General features: G+C 40.0%; 1 protein-coding gene across 5 annotated transcripts in view; it reads left to right on the top strand.

Moving 5' to 3' along the window:
- The window catches only part of Swt1 (SWT1 RNA endoribonuclease homolog), a 57,486-nt gene extending 44,701 nt beyond the window's left edge, over positions 1 to 12,785 (top strand). Inside the window, exons 11-14 of one of the 5 annotated variants that reach the window (XM_039090452.2) lie at positions 324 to 455; positions 4,251 to 4,317; positions 9,846 to 9,910; positions 11,896 to 12,785. In XM_039090452.2, coding sequence (XP_038946380.1) covers positions 324 to 455; positions 4,251 to 4,317; positions 9,846 to 9,910; positions 11,896 to 12,025 — 394 coding nt within the window. In that variant the 3' untranslated portion in view covers positions 12,026 to 12,785. 5 annotated transcript variants of the gene reach the window in all.
- Positions 12,786 to 15,055: the final 2,270 nt, after the last annotated feature.

Genomic DNA, 15,055 nt, shown 5'->3' with positions numbered 1-15,055 from the left:
GCTTTTAGTTTAATTAGATACCAAATTCTTTATATTCTTGGGAATTGACTTGAATATATGTTAATAGTATTACTTCCCCTCCATCCCTTAGGCCTTTTAGAGTGAAATGTACCTTTTATATCAGTTCTTTTAAATTAAATGTGGGTGCTGTGTGGCTAGACCATTGCGTGGACGCTTGCCCAGGCGTCTTTCATGCCATTCTTTGATTCCACCTCACATAGACAAGTGTCACACAAGATCAGTCATCGCATTACTTTTTATATGTCATCAATGAAAACACTTACAAGTACTAAGTGAGTACCCCTTTTCTTTCTGTTTTTTAGCACAGATGTATTTCAAACACTGGACTCAAGTTCAACCCTGACAACTTCAAAAATAGCATCATTTGAAGAAGCTTTTATATATCTTCAAAAGTTAATGGTGGCTGTGAAGGATATTCTTGAAGGAATTCAAAGGTAACATTGTATTAAATTTAAATTTTATTTTTCTATATTTATCAGCCTAATTAGGTCTGTTAGAAGTCTTCAGTAAGTTATAAACTATTGGATTTTTTTTTTTTGAGACAGTCTCTCTATTCAACCTTGGATGGTCAGGTGTGGACCTGCCTATCTCTGCCTCCTGAGTGCTGGGATTGAAGGTGTGTGTCACTGCACCTAACAGGTGGTTGGCTTTTAGATTTACCTTTCTTTCCTGTAGATAATATGGATTTCTAGTTTAGAACACAAAATGTTTCTACCTTTTCCTTTTATAGGGAAAGAAAATATTAGATACTCACTTCCTGAGTTTTTATTTTATATTACAGCTTCTGGGACAGTACCAGGCACATTTGAGCACATTGGCCCACGGAAGAAATATGCTAATTATCACTGCTCCTCTAAAACAAATATATTTAATTTATAACAGAATTTAATTCCTCGGATACAGTTTTACAACAAACTGAAATACACTGTGAGAGACAATCTGGTCTTATTGTTGAGATTTTTATACATGTGTGATTTAAATATTTGTTATATTTAGGAAATGATAGTTTTTCCTTTCATGGCTTCTTAAAATTCATCCCATTATTAATATTTAAAGGGTATTTTATCTCATTTTGGACCATAGTTTGTCTAAATGGTTTTTAGGATAAACAGTTATCAAAGTCTTGCCAATATTAAGTTAATAGTGAATTAAAATATGGTAGATCCTTACATGAGCCAAATACTGTCTTTATGTGCAATAAATCCTTTAACTTCAAGTAATAAGAATAATAAATACTAAAGTGACTATTGCTCACTTGGGTGTATAAAACCATGCTTTACAACACCTTGTAGAAAGCAAGGATCTAAATTTGTCTTCAATCACTTGACATTCCTGAGCCCCAGCTGGAGTTGATGTCATACGAGGTACCAGGGACTGAAGATAAAGGCAGTGCAGCCTCTGACTCCAACATGGACACAGTCACGTGAAAGATGCAGCAGTGGCTGGGATGGGGTTGGGGGTGGGGTGCACGCCATTAATCCTAGCAGTCGGGAGGCAGAGGCAGACGGATCTCTGAGTTCCAGGACAGCCATAGCCACACAGAAAAATCCTGTCTCATAACACCAACACTACCTTTATCACCAACACCACCAACACCACCACCACCACTACCACCACCACCAAAAGATGCAGTAGTACCCTCTTATGTGCTGGATGTGCATCTCAATATTGCTAGAGCATTCCTGAAAGCACAAATAACTGAGTGCCACACTTATTGTGTCTTTTTATATATAATCAGTAATGAAATTTAATTTAAAAATTAAGCATATGTAAGAGTTTCTTGACAGTGTTTCTGATCAAAAAAGCTTTGGAAATATTGCATGGTATGTATGTTACCTCTTGAAATCATTTTACATCCACTAGCATATTAATTGCTTTATAAACTTAAGCTGTGGATTGTTTTAAAGTAATGCTAGTATTTGAGAGGCTGGGTCAAAAGAATTTCAAGTTCGAGATGACATTGGGATACATCATGACTTTAAGACCAGCATGAGCTATGTCAAGAGATGCTGTCTCAAGGGAAGATAAGTAGGAAGCATATTCTTCAGTGTTTTATAGATTATTATGCTTTGAAAATGAGGAAGTGGTATCGTTAACCAACTCTGCAATTTGTCTGTAAGAGAACTTGATAAAAATGCAGTCTTAATCTAAACTTACTTAAATAAGAATGTCCATACATGGGTTGGGGATTTAGCTCAGTGGTAGAGCACTTGCCTAGCAAGCGCAAGGCCCTGGGTTCAGTCTCCAGCTCCGAAAAAAAAAAAAAAAAGAAAAAAGAAAAAAAAAAAAGAATGTTTATACATATTTTATATAGAAAGGAAATTGTAATTTTAGTAAGTTTTCCGGAGGATTTGTACACTGGTAGTTAAGAAATTCTCTGCTGTGGTCTGTTCTAGCCTTGTTTGTTTGTTTGTTTGTTTGTTTGTTTGTTTGTTTTTTAATCTCTTGAGAGACAGCGTGAATAAAAAGTACATTACTTATCCCATCATTCACTGAGCAAAAAGAAACTACCAAAATTACAAAGTTTCGTTTTGTTCCATCTTGTTTTGAGACAGGATTTCAGTAGGTATCCCAGCCTGGCCTTGAACTCATGTTCGTTTGTTTAGTTGTTTGTTTTTTTTACATTGCTTTTTGAGTGCTGGAATTATGGGCATAGTGGCCTGGCATAAGTTGCCATCACCATCATCATCATCATCATCTCACTATTGTATTTCTTTTATATCTATGAGTATTTTGTCTGCATATAAGTTATGTGGGTGCCTGATGGCCATGGAGGCTAGGACTTGTGATTCTCTAGAACTGGAGTTTCAGCAGTTGTGAGCAGCCACGTGGGTGTTGGGAATTGAACCTGACTCCTCTCCCAAGAGCAGTTAGTCAGTGCTCCTAACCACTAAGCTATCCAGTGCTCGTTCTAATCGTTAGACATTTGAATGAAAACTTCAGGGCTGGAGAGATGGCTCAGTGGTTAAGAGCTCTTGCTGCTCCTACAGGGAACTGGGTTGGCCCCTAGTACCTACAGCAGCTCGTAATCATCTTATTTGAAACAGGGTCTTTAACTGAATCTGGAGATTGCCATTTTGACTAGAGTGGCTGGTCAGTTAGCCCCAGAATCTACCTGTTTATACCTCCTAGCACTGGAGGGACAGATGTGCAGTCATGCCTGGCTTTTATGTAGGTGCTAATAACAGAATTCAGATCATCATGTTTGCTTGTGCAGTAAGCAGCGTGACCTGTTGAGCCGTTTTCCCAGACCTTGAGGCTGTCTCTTTTTACATGACCTTTTTCCTGTTTTTTAAAGTTGTAGGGACAAATAATAACTAACATAAGTTTGACTATATAGGCCTAATCATAAAATATGATTTCAAAAAATCAAACCTGTTCTAGGCTTTAAGAAAAGATGGTTCTTACTAATTGTTTTAAAACCTCCACATGTTAAAGTTTTGGTTTGAAATACCTTGTACCATGCACAGACAGGTACACCATATATGACTTATTACTAAGGAGGGCTATGATCACAGCATCTTTTTGGATCCACTAGTGCTTAGTCACTTTTACATTTAAAAATTTATTTATTTTATTAGCAGGTATTTTTGAGTAAGTGTGATATTGGGATAACTGAACTCTTGCAAGATTATTTATAAAAGTACTTCTTTCGGTGGCACAGGGTGTGGTGACTCACAGCCACAGTCAGGGAACTGAAGCAGGAAGACCGCCAGCTTGAAGTCAGACTGGTCTGTACTGCCAGACCCTGTCTTTACAAAGAAGGAGCAGTTGACACAGTGACAGCACTCTGGCCTTTGTATCTAGATTCTGCTGGTTTGTTGAAACAAAACATTTTTTTAGTGACCTTAAAAACTTCAAGTTGGAGTTTTAGAAATGACTTCTCAGCATGTGAATTAATTGTCATGAACAGAATGCTTGGTCACTAATAAAGTTTTTCTTATTTTGAGTTAGAGGGATTTACTCATTGAGGTTTGACTTTATTCACAGTGTATCTTTTCTACTTCTAGATCAGTGGTTTTCTTAAACTTCCTAATGCTGTGGCCCTTTAATACAGTTCCTTATGTTGTGGTAATGCCCACCCATAAGAAATTACAGAAAAACCCTTTGATAAACTTGATAAACATCAATGACATATAAATGTTTGAAGGAGAAAATTAAAGATTTGTTTAAAATTAATTTTTATGGTCCTTTTATTAATTTATTATTAATTAATTTATTTATTTTAGGATTTTGGCTCCTAATAGTAATTGCCAAGATGTTGAGACTCTCTATAACTTCCTAATCAAGTATGAGGTATGAAAAATATATTATTTATATATTATATATTTGAATATAAATAAATACGACAAGATTGCTATTGATATTTTCTTGAAATGAAGAATTTTTTCTTTTGAGCCAGGATCTTGCTATCTTGTATAGGCTGGCCTAAATTTATTATTATTATTATTATTATTATTATTATTATTATTATTATTATTATTATTTTGCATCTTTATTAAATTGGGTATTTCTTCTTTACATTTCAAATGTTATTCCCTTTCCCGGTTTCCAGGCCAACATCCCCCTAGCCTCACCCCCTCCCCTTCGGTATGGGTGTTCCCTTCCCCATCCTCCCCCCATTACCTCCCTCTCCCCAAGAATCATATTCACTGGGGGTCCAGCCTGGGCAGGACCAAGGGCTTCCCCTTCCACTGGTGCCCTTACTAGGCTATTCATTGCTACCTATGAAGTTTGAGCCTAGAGTCAGCCCCTGTTTAGTCTTTGGGTAGTCTTTGGCTTAGTCCCTGGAAGCTCTGGTTGCTTGGCATTGTTGTTCATATGGGGTCTCAAGCCCCTTCAGCTTTTTCAGTCCTTTCTGATTCCTTCAAGGGGGTCCTATTCTCAGTTCAGTGGTTTGCTGCTGGCATTCGCCTCTGTGTTTGCTGTATTCTGGCTGTGTTTCTCAGGAGAGATCTACATCCGGTTCCTGTCAGCCTGTACTTTGCTTCATCCATCTTGTCTAATTGGGTGGCTGTATATGTATGGGCCACATGTGGGGCAGGCTCTGAATGGGTGTTCCTTCTGTCTCTGTTTTAATCTTTGCTTCTCTATTCCCTGCCAAGGGTATTCTTGTTCCCCCTTTTAAAGAAGGAGTGAAGCATTCAGATTTTGATCATCCGTCTTGAGTTTCATGTGTTCTAGGCATCTAGGGTAATTCAAGCATTTGGGCTAATATCCACTTATCAATGAGTGCATACCATGTGTGTGTTTCTGTGATTGGGTTACATCACTCAGGATGATATTTTCCAGTTCCATCCATTTGCCTATGAATTTCATAAAGTCATTGTTTTTGATAGCTAAGTAGTACTCCATTGTGTAGATGTACCACATTTTCTGTATCCATTCCTCTGTTGAAGGGCATCTGGGTTCTTTCTAGCTTCTGGCTATTATAAATAAGGCTGCTATGAACATAGTGGAGCATGTGTCTTTGTTATATGTTGGGGCATCTTTTGGGTATATGCCCAAGAGAGGTATAGCTGGGTCCTCAGGTAGTTCAATGTCCAATTTTCTGAGGAACCTCCAGACTGATTTCCAGAATGGTTGTACCAGTCTCCAAACCCACCAATGGAGGAGTGTTCCTCTTTCTTCATATCCTCGCCAGCATTTGCTGTCACCTGAGTTTTTGATCTTAGCCATTCTCACTGGTGTGAGGTGAAATCTCAGGGTTGTTTTGATTCGCATTTCCCTTATGACTAAAGATGTTGAACATTTCTTTAGGTGCTTCTCAGCCATTTGGCATTCCTCAGCTGTGAATTCTTTGTTTAGCTCTGAACCCCATTTTTTAGTAGGGTTATTTGTCTCCCTGCAGTCTAACTTCTTGAGTTCTTTGTATATTTTGGATATGAGCCCTCTATCTGTTGTAGGATTGGTAAAGATCTCTTCCCAATCTGTTGGTTGCCATTTTGTCCTAACAATGGTGTCCTTTGCCTTACAGAAGCTTTGTAGTTTTACGAGATCCCATTTGTCGATTCTTGATCTTAGAGCAAGAGCCATTGGTGTTTTGTTCAGGAAGTTTTCTCCAGTGCCCATGTGTTTGAGATTTTTCCCCACTTTTTCTTCTATTAGTTTGAGTGTGTCTGGTTTGATATGGAGGTCCTTGATCCACTTGGACTTAAGCTTTGTACAGGGTGATAAGCATGGATCGATCTGTATTCTTCTACATGCTGACCTCCAGTTGAACCAGCACCATTTGCTGAAAATGCTATCTTTTTTCCATTGGATGGTTTTGGCTCCTTTGTCAAAAATCAAGTGACCACAGGTGTGTGGGTTCATTTCTGGGTCTTCAGTTCTATTCCACTGGTCTATCTGCCTGTCTCTGTACCAATACCATACAGTTTTTATCACTATTGCTCTGTAATACTGCTTGAGTTCAGGGATAGTGATTCCCCCGGAAGTCCCTTTATTCTTGAGGATAGTCTTAGCTATCCTGGGTTTTTTGTTATTCCAGATGAATTTGCAAATTGTTCTGTCTAACTCTATGAAGAATTGCATTGGAATTTTGATAGGGATTGCATTGAATCTGTAGATCGCTTTTGGTAAAATGGCCATTTTTACTATATTAATCCTGCCAACCCATGAGCATGGGAGATCTTTCCATCTTCTGAGATCTTCAATTTCTTTCTTCAGAGGCTTGAAGTTCTTACCATACAGATCTTTCACTTGCTTGGTTAAAGTCACGCCAAGGTATTTTGTATTATTTGGGACTATTATGAAGGGTGTCTTTTCCCTAATTTCTTTCTCTACTTGTTTCTCTTTTGTGTAGAGGAAGGCTACTGATTTATTTGAGTTAATTTTATACCCAGCCACTTTGTTGAAGGTGTTTATCAGGTTTAATAGTTCTCTGGTGGAACTTTTGGGATCATTTGAATATACTGTCATATCATCTGCAAATAGTGGTATTTTGACTTCTTCCTTTCCAATCTGTATCCCTTTGATCTCCTTTTGTTGTCTGATTGCTCTGGCTAGGACTTTGAGAACTATATTGAATAAATAGGGAGAGAGTGGGCAGCCTTGTCTAGTCCCTGATTTTAGTGGGATTGTTTCAAGTTTCTCTCCATTTAGTTTAATGTTAGCTGCTGGTTTGCTGTATATTGCTTTTACTATGTTTAGGAATGGGCCTTGAATTCCTGTTCTTTCCAGGACTTTTATCATGAAGGGGTGTTGAATTTTGTTAAATGCTTTCTCAGCATCTAATGAAATGATCATGTGGTTTTTATCTTTCAGTTTGTTTATATAGTGGATTACGTTGATGGTTTTCCGTATATTAAACCATCCCTGTATACCTGGGATGAAGCCTACTTGATCATGATGGATGATTATTTTCATGTGTTCTTGGATTTGGTTTGCAAGAATTTTATTGAGTATTTTTGCGTCGATGTTCATAAGAGAAATTGGTCTGAAGTTCTCTTTCTTTGTTGTGTCTTTGTGTGGTTTAGGTATAAGAGTAATTGTGGCTTCGTAGAAGGAATTCGGTAGTGATCCATCTGTTTCAATTTTGTGGAATAGTTTGGATAGTATTGGTATGAGGTCTTCTATGAAGGTCTGATAGAATTCTGCACTAAACCCATCTGGACCTGGGCTCTTTTTGGTTGGGAGACCTTTAATGACTGCTTCTATTTCCTTAGGAGTTATGGGGTTGTTTAACTGGTTTATCTGTTCCTGATTTAACTTCGGTACCTGGTATCTGTCTAGGAAATTGTCCATTTCCTGCAGATTTTCAAGTTTTGTTGAATAGAGAGGCTTTTGTAGTAGGATCTGATGATTTTTTGAATTTTCTCTGATTCTGTTGTTATTTCTCTCCCTTTTCATTTCTGATTTTGTTAATTTGGACATATTCTCTGTATCCTCTGGTTAGTCTGGCTAAGGGTTTATCTGTCTTGTTGATTTTCTCAAAGAACCAGCTTTTGGTTCTGTTGATTCTTTGTACAGTCCTTTTTGTTTCTACTTGGTTGATTTCAATCCTAAGTTTGATTATTTCCTGCCTTCTACTCCTCCTGGGTGTATTTGCTTCTTTTTGTTCTAGAGCTTTTAGGTGTGCTGTCAAGCTGGTGACAGATGCTCTCTCCTGTTTCTTTCTGCAGGCACTCAGAGCTATGAGTTTCCCTCTTAGCACAGCTTTCATTGTGTCCCATAAGTTTGGGTATGTTGTACCTTCATTTTCATTAAATTCTAAGAAGTCTTTAATTTCTTTCTTATTTCTTCCTTGACCAGGTTATCATTGAGTAGAGAGAGCATTGTTCAACTTCCATGTATATGTGGGCGTTCTTTCCTTATTGTTATTGAAGACCAGCTTTAGCCGGTGGTGTGATAGGACACATGGGATTATTTCTATCTTTCTGTATCTGTTGAGGCCTGTTTTGTTAGGCTGGTCTAAATTAAAGTTTCTGAGTGTCATAAAAATTTGCCAATGCCATTTGTGCGATATATATATTTATATATATGATATGCAATGAAAGCTTAGGCACTTGGGTGAACTGCCCTTGGGCAGTTGTGGAGGGAGAGCTGGCAGACTGAAGAACTCAGCTCCTGCCCAGGCCCAGATCCGGGCCGTGGGAGTTGGTTCACTCTAACACCTACCCCATCTAGGAACTGCTGGAGTCTGTGAGAGGGGCCAGTCCTGCAGATCCAAAGCTGCCACATCTCCATGACACAGGGCAACAGTGGGCTGTCTAAGGGGAGTTCCAGTGAGATCTAGTATTGGTGGTATAGCAGAAGATAGAGGCCTTGAACCAGACCAGTGACTCACGTACATAGAGAATAGAACATCGCTGCATTAGTACTAGTGAAATGCCTCAGCTCATAAAAGTCCTTGCTATGCAGTCTGGTGATGTGAGTTTCATCCCTGGAATCCAAAGACTCGGATTTGTCCTCTGACACTTGCACCATGGCATAAATGCACCACACTAATACACATATCCCCATACTAATGATAAAGAAAATTTTCAAAAAAGATTCTTTCACTTTGCATGTCAAATGTGCAACATTTGAATGATAGACTTTTACATTTATGGTTTTATAATTATGTCTCTGGGTTATAACAGATTTTAAAAAAAAATGATTTTCAGAAAATGTCCATGACTAGGGCATAGCTCTAAGGTAGAGCATTTGTTTAGCATGTATGAAGCTCTGAGTGTAATTTCTAGAATCATAAGGAAGTGGGAGGGAGGAAGTAAAGGAATGAATGAATGAATGAATGAATGTGAGCAAAGGGAAGACAGAGGGACAGAAGTACGTGTGATTCAACCTTTTCCTAAATCAGACCTTTTTAACAATTGTTATTTATATGTGTGAATACACTGTAGCTGTCTTCAGACACAGCAAAAGTGGCTGTCGGATCCCATTGCAGATGGTTGTGAGCCACCATGTGCTGCTGGGAATTGAACTCAGGACCTCTGGAAGAGCAGTCAGTGCTCTTAACCACTGAGCCATCTCTCCAGCCTCCAAATCAGACCTTTTCAGTAGCTTACAGAAGTATTTTTTCTGTCCAGTGGAATGCCCGAGTAATCTGCTTTCAAATCAAAAATTGCACTACATTCAGGTGCACTCAATTGTCTACTATTTCTAGTTCAATGAGTAGGTGAGTTGTAAAGTAGGACTAAAGCTTGCACAGGGTTTGCTGTTAACACTGCGCTCGCTCACTGAGCTTCCTGTTACTGCCTCACTTGTGTTTTAGCCAGTGAGTGGATCTGCGATTCTGCTCGGTATGCCGCACTGTAGCTGTAATTTCCCTGCTCATTCAGTTTAACATATCTCATTAATAACTGCACCTTGGTTCTTTTCAGGTAAACAAAAATGTCAGATTCACTGCCCAGGAACTTTACGATTGTGTTTCTCAGACTGAGTATCGGTAAGCACATATGTATGTACATGAGATATCTCTAACAAACTTTACCATCTATCATTGTGGGAGAATGAAGCAATTTTCTTAGGGTGTGTGCGTGTGTGTGTGTGTGTGTGTGTGTGTGTGTGTGTGTGTGTGTGTGTAAGCTTGTGAGGCCAGCAGTGGATATCAGTCACTCTCTTCCCTCATTTTTGAGATAAACTCTGTCCACTGAGCTCTGGGTTCTACCTGTCTCTGCTTCCACAGCCTGAGGATACAGGCAGATGCTGCTATGCCTGGCTTTTATGTGGCAGCTGGAATCTGAGCTCAGGCCCTCACGTTTTCATGGCAAGCACTTTCATATATGCAAAGGCCTATTAATTTATCAGCCATATAGTTTTTATAATGGTTTTCACATGTTTGACTTCAAGATTCTTTCATGTATGATTTTATATACAATCTTATTTTATTCTGAAGCAAGGTCTTGCTGTATTGCTCAGACTGGTTTTGAATTTGTGGGAGCCAACAAGTCCTCTGGTCTCAGTCTCCCTGATAATTGGAATATGAATATGAACCACCATCTCTTTTTAAAGATTATTGAAGACTCTAAAGAGCTTTTGTTCATGTGGGCTGTATCCTATCTGTGCTGTGTGAATTCAGAACTTTAGGGTGTTAGGTTGGTGTGGTGGTACATGCCTATAATCTCAGATGCTTAGAAGGCGAGACATGAAGGTCACAGATTTAAGCCACGTTAGGCAACTTAGACTGTCAGAGGAAGAAAATAGAAATAGTTTTCATTGTAACTTAGACTCAGATAAATGGCTTTTATAGACCTCAGGGAAGAACCTTCTTGAAGTTAGGAAGTATCCAAGACTGTATTGGGTGCTGCTTCTGTTTGTGAGGGTCCCCTTGCCGAGAAGTGGTGCTCAGGGAAGACGACTCACTGCAGATGCTGGAACAGGAGGTCAGGCTGGTTATCTGCCCTGCAGTCAGTCTTGAGGAAAGGAATGGCAGAGTTCCATCACCATGAACAGCTTTCTGTACTGACAGTTCACCTCAGGAAATAATAGGAGTGATCACTGTCAGGATACTGACCCATGAAGGAATTCAGTGCCACCAGGCTGAAGAGGAGAGGAGCCCCTCTTAACCTTGAGGGTAGAGAAGAAAAAGGAAGGATAGAGAAATACATTCAGTTACTGAAAGATATCTCTGATAGCTTGTTTTCAATTTTAGAATGAATGGCCAAGGGTAGGAATGTAGATCTTCCTAATTTTGGTTTTTAGAATCTATAAGAAAACATTTTCTTCTCTGTTTTTTGAACCTTGTACAAGGCTCTTCTGAAATCTTTTTTTTTTTATTAGTTGTGAAGAATTGGCAGAAAAATCAAAACTAATTTTGTTTAAATATTGGAAATAGGTTTATGGTAACTCAAAGCCAAAATTTTTATAAATAATATTTTATTCTTTTGAGAATTTCATACAATGGATTTTGATCATATTCCGTCCTCTTACCTGCTTACCCACCCAATTTCAAGAGCCACCACACCTAGCTGTAGAAGTGCTTATTTAAAGATTACGTGGTGTATGTGTGTATGTGGTGTATCACAGTACACATGGTGAAGGTGCAGCGTAATCTGGAGAGTCACTTCCTTCCTTCTGCTGTGTGGGCCCAGGAGTCAGATGTAGGTAGTGGGCTGGAGAGAGAGCTCAGAGGTTAGGAAGTCATGTTGCTTTTTGGAGAAGACTGGAGTTCAGCTGCCAGCATGCAGCTTGGGCTTCTCACCAATAACTCTACCCCAGGAGGATCTGACACATTCTTGTGGTCTCTGCACACTACACTCATAAGTATAAACCCACACAGACATACGTGTATGTATACACTTAAACATAAATAGTTGTTGAGTCAGGATGTGCAGCCCAGGCTAGACCGGGAACTCACTACAGATACCTGCCTTCCTCTGCCTCTAGGATTCCTGATTGTCTGGTGGTGATTTACCACTTCTTTATCCCTAGGGAAAAGTTAACCATTGGATGCCGCCAACTGATTGAGATGGAATACACCATGCAGCAGTGCAGTGCCTCCGTCTACATGGAGGCCGCAAGCAGAGGATGGTGTGAAGGCATGCTCAACAGCAGGACTTAAGTTCACAGGAGGAATGACATCTGTCTTCATGAGTGACACAGCAACTTTCTTTCTGGTTCCTTTTTTTGAACCAAACCTAGAAGAAGTGAAAAAAAAAACCTTTCATAGATACATAAACCAAAATGTTGTGTTGAGCATCTCATTGAATCCAGTGTAGTATAACTGAGGACCCAGCTCTTCTGGAGCTGACAATGCTTCCTACCTCAAGGAGAAGACAGCCGTCTTCTCGGTGTCCCTGAGTGAGGCAGGATCACTGTGACAAGGCAGCAGCCTGCAGCCTTAGCATTTCTCCTAACCCTACTGTGAGCACATGACCAGACACTGCCAAACCCTAAGACTCAAGACATCACCATGCTTCCACATTCCACACGGCTGCTTTCGTGGACCAACTGTCACTTACATTAAGACGGCTGGGAAACCCACCAGCTCCTGCAGGGACATGAAGTAGAATGTTGAACTAGCACCTTCTCTGTAGCTGCTTTGGGGATGTCGTTTTTTCAGTGTTTTCAATAGGGAAGAGCCCCTCAGATGTTTCCCCTTAAATGTGAAGCAGTGTGGATTTTGGGAATTAAACAGCAGTGGCAGCTGTTTGCCCTAAAACTCAAGTGTTTAATGACTTAGTTACACATTAAGTTGGAAATCCTTGTTTACTGGAGTGTATTATGCTTTTGTTAATATATTAGATGAAATCAAATTTGATATTCTATAATAAATGTTAATTTATTTTTAAAACAGCAATAAATAACTTATTTTAGTAGTATTTTGCTTTTCAGTTTACTCCCAGATACTGTCTCTGAAATGAGTATAACGTGTGATTGTAAAAGTCTTTCCAGTAGGAAGATTGGTTCTGGACATTCAGTAGTAGTTGGTACAGGCACTGCTCAGCTGTATGCTTGTGAGGTGAGAAAAGCTACACATTAAGGTTTGTGGACACACGATTATCCAGCAGAGCCATGAGCCTAGGCAGCTGGAAGCTTCAGCATGTCAGGAAGTCTTCCTCCTCATTTTTTGAGACAAGGGCATTATTGCATTACTCTGGCTGGCCTCATAGGTCAGTTTGGCCTTGAATTTGTGGTAGTCTTCCCGCTTTGGACTCTATAAGGCAAGCATTACAGGAAGGCAGCACCATGCTGACTTGAGGAAAGTGCTTGCCATGAAAACGTGAGGGCCTGAGCTCAGATTCCAGCTGCCACTTAAAAGCCAGGCATAGCAGCATCTGCCTGTATCCTCAGGCTGTGGAGGCAGAGACAGGTAGATACCAGAGCTTAGTGGACAGAATCTATCTCAAAAATGAGGTGAAGTGTGATTGAGTCACTTCCTGAGCTAGGGTCCCTCAGTGAACAGGATTCTCCTGTCTCTGCTTCCTCTGCACTAATATTACACGTATGCGCCACTACTGGCTTTCTCACCTGGGTGCAGGTATCACCTCACGTCAGCATGGCAGGCCTGTACAGACTGAATTCTATGTCCCTGCCCTGACCCCCTAGCCTGGATATTTTTAATGTGCTACATATAGTCTTAAATAGATCCCTTGGGGAAGGCGGTATTTCAGGGTACTTTATGACAGAACAGTGCCTTTTTGTTGTACATTCCAAGGTCTAATAGAGGTGCAATGATTTGAATTTGTTAAGTGTCGTGTTACCCGGTGCACACCAGAGTTTTCAAGTCTAAGGAGAGGTAGAACCTGTAGTCAATTTGTCAGCGCTTGCTTACCATAACTGGTCACACTGAATTAAACACAGGATAGTGTGGTCTCACATGCATGGAGCTTCAGTCACTCAAGTACGTACATGAGCAAAAGATCCAAGAACAATGAAAATACAGGGTGGCTAGTTTGTCCCGTTTCTAAATTGCAAGTACTCTGAGTAGCACTTTGGAGGGTACAGATCTGTCTGCATATCCAGTAGGGAAGGTCATTCATCCTGGCCTATCATGTTTCAAGGCTGACAAGTATTCCAGCAGCCAGGTGGGCCAGGAAGATGTCAAGTTGGGAATGTGAACACACTCTGAGAGTTGGCCAAAACACTACATAAATATGAGCTGACTGAGAAACCTGTTCTCTGTTAAGATGACATTCAAAATATCAAGAAAGTAGTGCTCACATCTATTTTGTGATGATCTTCTAGGAGAAAGACCCACAGTGTCATAAAGTGAAATAGAAATAGATCTATGAAGTTCTAATCTGCAGTCATAGTCAAGTCTTAGTGGAATATCCTTTAGTCAGTTTTCCTTGGCCCAAAAAAGTATCCTTTCTTAGGAAGGAAATAGATTAGGTTGGAAAAATTCATAAAACGGTACCAAATAGGGAAGCATGGAATTTTCAAAAAGTTTTGTGTTTATAATAACTAACCATTCTCTGTGTATACCAGGTGTCTGGTACCCACAGAGGTCAGAAGAGGGTCGTGCATACCCTGAACCTGTACTTAAGAGTTGTGAGGCAACACATGGGTGCTGAGAATCAAACCTGGATCCACGGTAAAAGCAGGAGAAACTCTTAACCCGAGCCAAGCCAGCTTTCCAGTATAGAATTTTACTTGGATTAGGTATTTGGAAAAGGCCTGCTATGCTGACATGATGACCTGAGTATGATTCCTGCAGCCAGGTGAGAAAGCCAGTAATGGTGCGTATGTGTAATGAATGCTAATGGGAAGGAAGCAGAGCCTGGAGAATCCTGGGGCTTGCTGGACATGGTCTAGCTGAGTCGGTGAGCTTAATGTTCAGAGTGAATCTGTCTCAGGAAGTGACAGGAATTCAGTCCATGAGGACCCCTAGTCTACACACACACACATCCACGGAGATTAGGCATGGTGTCTTATGCCTACAGTTCAGGTATTCACAAGGAAAGGGTAAGATCATAAGTTTGAGACTAGCCTGGTCTATCTACATAGTTATTTCCAGAGGCTAGCCACAGCTACAAGACATGACACATGGCTCACGACCATCAGAAACTTCAGTTTCAGGGCATCAAACCAGCATGAATCTGGTACATCATTATACATGCAAACACCCTCACACATAAAATTGAATAAC

This window comes from Rattus norvegicus, chromosome 13, assembly GCF_036323735.1.
Source record: "Rattus norvegicus strain BN/NHsdMcwi chromosome 13, GRCr8, whole genome shotgun sequence".
NCBI classification, from domain to species: Eukaryota; Metazoa; Chordata; class Mammalia; order Rodentia; family Muridae; genus Rattus; species Rattus norvegicus.
This window is presented reverse-complemented; position numbering and strand designations above follow the sequence as displayed.